Source organism: Bombyx mori, chromosome 27 (genome assembly GCF_030269925.1).
Source record: "Bombyx mori chromosome 27, ASM3026992v2".
In the NCBI taxonomy this organism is placed as follows: Eukaryota; Metazoa; Arthropoda; class Insecta; order Lepidoptera; family Bombycidae; genus Bombyx; species Bombyx mori.
Window position 1 is genome coordinate 3,456,589 of NC_085133.1, and position 5,800 is coordinate 3,462,388.

The 5,800-nt window shown below is 47.7% G+C and overlaps 1 protein-coding gene across 1 annotated transcript; it reads right to left on the reverse strand.

Annotated features, from left to right (window-relative positions):
* Nucleotides 1-2,045: 2,045 nt before the first annotated feature.
* Nucleotides 2,046-5,255, reverse strand: LOC119630669 (uncharacterized). Its single transcript, XM_038020763.2, has one exon. It carries the CDS (start codon nucleotides 5,253-5,255, stop codon nucleotides 2,046-2,048), a length of 3,210 nt encoding a protein of 1,069 aa, XP_037876691.2.
* Between the last annotated feature and the right edge of the window lie 545 nt (nucleotides 5,256-5,800).

The window sequence follows — 5,800 nt, forward strand, 5'->3', positions numbered from 1 at the left end:
CCACCATCGCTCCCGTTTAACCCGGACTCTATCCCGTCTCCTCAGGATACCGCTGAAGCCATAGACATCTTAACGTCACACATCACCTCGACATTAGATAGGTCATCGAAACAAGTTGTAGCGGAGGACTTCCTTCACCGCTTCAAATTGTCCGACGATATTAGGGAACTCCTTAGAGCTAAGAACGCCTCGATACGCGCCTACGACAGGTATCCTACCGCGGAAAATCGTACAACGCGACGTAAAGTCTCGCATCGCCGAAGTCCGAGATGCCAGATGGTCTGATTTCTTAGAAGGACTCGCGCCCTCCCAAAGGTCTTACTACCGCTTAGCTCGTACTCTCAAATCGGATACGGTAGTAACTATGCCCCCCCTCGTAGGCCCCTCAGGCCGACTCGCGGCGTTCGATGATGACGAAAAAGCAGAGCTGCTGGCCGATACATTGCAAACCCAGTGCACGCCCAGCACTCAATCCGTGGACCCTGTTCATGTAGAATTAGTAGACAGTGAGGTAGAACGCAGAGCCTCCTTGCCACCCTCTGATGCGTTACCACCCGTCACCCCGATGGAAGTTAAAGACTTGATCAAAGACCTACGTCCTCGCAAGGCTCCCGGTTCCGACGGTATATCCAACCGCGTTATTAAACTTCTACCCGTCCAACTCATCGTGATGTTGGCATCTATTTTCAATGCCGCTATGGCGAACTGTATCTTTCCCGCGGTGTGGAAAGAAGCGGACGTTATCGGCATACATAAACCCGGTAAACCAAAAAATCATCCGACGAGCTACCGCCCGATTAGCCTCCTCATGTCTCTAGGCAAACTGTATGAGCGTCTGCTCTACAAACGCCTCAGAGACTTCGTCTCATCCAAGGGCATTCTTATCGATGAACAATTCGGATTCCGTACAAATCACTCATGCGTTCAACAGGTGCACCGCCTCACGGAGCACATTCTTGTGGGGCTTAATCGACCAAAACCGTTATACACGGGAGCTCTCTTCTTCGACGTCGCAAAAGCGTTCGACCAAGTCTGGCACAATGGTTTGATTTTCAAACTATTCAACATGGGCGTGCCGGATAGTCTCGTGCTCATCATACGGGACTTCTTGTCGAACCGCTCTTTTCGATATCGAGTCGAGGGAACCCGCTCCTCCCCACGACCTCTCACAGCTGGAGTCCCGCAAGGCTCTGTCCTCTCACCCCTCCTATTTAGCTTATTCGTCAACGATATTCCCCGGTCGCCGCCGACCCATTTAGCTTTATTCGCCGACGACACGACTGTTTACTATTCTAGTAGAAATAAGTCCCTAATCGCGAAGAAGCTTCAGAGCGCAGCCCTAGCCCTAGGACAGTGGTTCCGAAAATGGCGCATAGACATCAACCCAGCGAAAAGTACTGCGGTGCTATTTCAGAGGGGAAGCTCCACACGGATTTCCTCCCGGATTAGGAGGAGGAATCTCACACCCCCGATTACTCTCTTTAGACAACCCATACCCTGGGCCAGGAAGGTCAAGTACCTGGGCGTTACCCTGGATGCATCGATGACATTCCGCCCGCATATAAAATCAGTCCGTGACCGTGCCGCGTTTATTCTCGGTAGACTCTACCCCATGATCTGTAAGCGGAGTAAAATGTCCCTTCGGAACAAGGTGACACTTTACAAAACTTGCATAAGGCCCGTCATGACTTACGCGAGTGTGGTGTTCACTCACGCGGCCCGCACACACATAGACACCCTCCAATCCCTACAATCCCGCTGAACGGTCGAATGACTACTTTAACGGTCGAAGGTCACTTGAATATCTTATATAAGAACGGTCAATTATTATTCGTTCTGTTTCGTCTTTTCGTATGTCTGTCTTTTCAGAAGTCAAAAAATGTACTGCGTCGCTGCTGGTCACGTACGCCCTCGTTCCATTTATTTTTGAATTATTTTCAAATGTCTGTCTTAGTCTGTCTATGTCTAGTCATTATAGGTTTTATGTCTTGTCAAAGAGGTTGCACGCCACGACATCCCCACCTCCAGTACCAGAAGGCTGGTACTCAAGATGAGGAGTGTACGTCCAACCTGCACAGTTTCGTCGCCGGTCTTGTGTAGAGTCCATGTCTGGTCCGAACTTTAGCAACGCGAACCATGTCGTCCTTACCAGGGAAGACCTGCTCGATCTTGCCAAGCGGCCACTGGTTGCGGGGTAGCTGGGAGTCAACAACAACTACGACGTCACCAATCGCCAGTGGTCTGTCAGAATCTCTGTACCATTTGTCTCGTCGTGTCAAAGTGGGCAAGTACTCCTTGACCCAGCGTTTCCAAATCAAGTCTGCAAGTCGTTGAGATTCTCTCCAAGTCCGTTTCAGTAAATCATGGTCCGTAAACATTCCGAAAGGATGGTCAATAAATTCTGTCTTTGGTAGTAAAAAATCATTCGGAGTCAAGGGCAAGTCGTCGTCAAAATCAAGAGGTACGTATGTCAGTGGTCTTGAATTCACCATGAATTCAGCCTCAGCCAGGAGTGTCATTAAAGTCTGATCGTTAGGTGTTCTGGTCTTGAGCGTTACTCGCAAGCTTGTTTTGACGGATCTCACGAGCCGCTCCCAGCATCCACCCATATGAGGTGCGTCAGGGGCTATGAATCGCCACTCCAAGTGTCGGAGGCTACCGAAGGTGATGAGTTCGTCTTTGTCGATAGCTTGTACAGCTCGCTTCAGTTCACGGTCAGCCCCACGAAAGGTAGTCGCGTTGTCGCTGAAAATAATACTTGGACAGCCTCGTCTCGCTATCAGCCGTCTGAGGCTCATCAGCACGGAGCTGGTTGTCAAATCATGAACCAACTCCAGATGGATAGAGCGAACTGTCAGACATGTAAATAGTGCTACCCATCTTTTCTCGTGTCTACGTCCAACCTTCACTATGATTGGACCGAAATAATCTAACCCGGTGTAAGTGAAAGGTCGACTGACCTCCTTCAATCTAACATCTGGTAAATCAGCCATGAGTGGTGGCGAGGGCTTTGCACGACTGTTCTTGCAGAACTGACAGTCATTCCATGTCATCTTTACTGCATTACGTCCATTTATTATCCAGAATCGTCGTCTCACTTCATGCAGCACACGTTCGCGTCCATTATGTGCTGAGTCCACGTGATACTGCATAAGTTGTAATTTGACATATCTGTCTTTTGGATTCAAAATTATAGGGTGCCTGAAATCGTTATCACCATCTGCTCTGCAGATCCTCCCACGAACACGGAGGATGCCGTCCTTGTCTAAAAATGGTGTAAGCTGACGGAGCGGCGAATCTCGCTTCACTTGTCCGGTTTTCTTGACACTTTCTATATCGTCTGAGAACATTCGTCTTTGGCTTTCTCTGATCCAGATTAGCTCCGCTGCTTTAACTTCGTCGGCTGTCAACTCACCGTGTCGCTTGCTACTCTTGTGCATCCAGTTGTGTACTGCACGCATAAACCAAGCGGTGCTCCTGATAAGTCTCCAGTATCGGGAAAATCGACTGTCATCGGGTAGCTCTACAGTCATTAGAGTAATGGTGTTAACCTTAACCTCGACGTCGTCAGGGTCCAGACTTATGACAGAATCATCTTGTGGCCAGGTCTCTTTGGGCTCACGTAGAAATGACGGTCCATTCATCCATCGTGTGTTGTCCTCGGCAACAGCCTCCCTTGTGGCGTCATCTGCAGCATTTAGTCCTGAAGGTACCCACCTCCAGTGACTGACCTCAGTCAGCTCAGAAATCTCACTGACGCGATGGGCTACGAAAGGCTTGAAACGGCCACTGTCAGACCTAAGCCAACTTAACACGGTCTTTGAGTCAGACCAGTAGGTCACGGTACTCACGTCTATATTTTTCTTCAAAGAGTGAGCTAGTCTTGCTCCCATAAGCGCAGCTTGTAGCTCAAGTCGAGGGATACTCATCACTTTAAGAGGTGCAACACGTGCGCGTGCAATGACAAAAGACACGTGCCATTTGCCATCAGTCGTTCTGTCTCGTAAATATGCCACACTGGCGAAAGCTTTGCTGCTTGCATCGCAAAAAATATGAAGTTCTGGCGGTTCTTGCTTGCCACATCCGTCGTTAAACAACCAACGTGGAGTCCTGAATTCACTGGTCTTTTGAAGCTCAGTCAACCAAGACTGCCATTTTTCAAACTGGCTAAGCTCAACTTCGTCATCCCAACCAACATTTGACTTCCATATGGTCTGCAGCAGAATACGACCTTTCACGATGACGTAAAGCAAAAAACCTAACGGGTCAAATAGAGACATAATAAGTCTCATCACTTCGCGTTTAGTCGGTCTTTTAATGCCTGTCTTAATAGCTTCGCTCACCTTCGGGAACTTCAAATGAAATAGAAATTCGTCAGTCTCTCGATCCCAACGCACTCCGAGTACTCTTTCAACCTGGTCATCTTTAACGTCTGAGAGGATTTTCAGACAGCTCGGGGCAAGTTTCTCAGCCGGTAAATGAGCTAGTAAACGTTTTGAGTTCGATACAAAATTACGTAAGTTAAACCCACCTGAAGCATGAATGTGTACCACGTCATCCACCACCCGGATCAGATCATCTTCATGATCGAAAGAGTGGATATAATCATCGACATAGTGGTGATCAACAATTGCTTTATATGCTTCAGGTTTTGTCGTCTCATACCTACGAGCATTTATATTTTTAACAAATTGTGCTGATGACGGCGAGCATACAGCACCAAAGGTCATGACGTTCATGATGTAAGTTTCGCCATCCCACAAAATTCTCTGAGCATGTCTATCTTCCGGTCGGATGAGAACTCTGTGGAACATTTCCTGTATGTCCGCTGTCACAGCAAACTTGCCTGTCCGGAACTTTAATAAGACTGCTGGTAGTGATGTCAAAAAGTCAGGTCCTCGCAGTAGGAAATCATTAAATGACTTACCACCAGACTTCGCAGCACAGTCTAAAACAATCCGCAGCTTGTTCGGTTTGTTGGGGTTGAAGACTGCAAAATGCGGCAAGTACCAGATCCTAGTCTTAGTCGCAGGATCTCCTGGTTGAATTTTCGTGATGTACCCTTTGTCCAAATTCTCTTCTATCTTAGACCTGTACTGAGAAGCAAACTCTGGGTACCTCACCATTTTCTTCTGGACACCGTTGAGTCGGCTCATAGCCAACGGTAGGCTGTCCGGCAGCTGAAGATCGTCAGACTTCCAAAGCAGGCCAGTCTCCCACCTGCCTTCGGGTAAGAGCTTAGTGGTTCGCTCCATGATGCTCAGCGCTAGCTGATCCTCTCGAGAACGAGGAAAGTCGTCAGTCTGCTTAACACCAAACGACTCTGTGGAGAAAGACTGCTTGACCAGCTCGTGAAGTTCATCGCATCGACAAAAATGTAAAACAGTTGTATCGTCTGGTACACTACCCAGTCCTACATTTCCATGAACTACGTAGCCTAAGTCAGTCTTAGAAACTATTGGTCCAGTCTTATGTCTTTGTATTATCTGTCTAGTAATAATCAAATCAATGTTGTCTTGTCCAATAAGAAGTTCAATCATGTCAGGCCGTATGTCATAGTCAGTTACATAGTCAGTCACCCATGGATATTTGTTTACAATTTTCTTATATCTAAAACTATCTACACATATATTAAGATTATTTACAGAACGTGCACTATTTACATTATATACATTTGATACATTTACTCCGCGAATATTAAAAGAAACTAGTCTAGAGTTCGGTTCGATGGTTGTCATGCCGGACGCGCCGCGGATGCGAAGGCTCGACGTCGGTCCAGTGATGCCAGCTCTCTCCAGAA

What these genes read in the sequence shown, in the direction of transcription:
- LOC119630669 (XM_038020763.2), bottom strand. Translation starts at nt 5,255, where the DNA reads ATGGAGCGAACCACTAAGCTCTTACCCGAAGGCAGGTGGGAGACTGGC.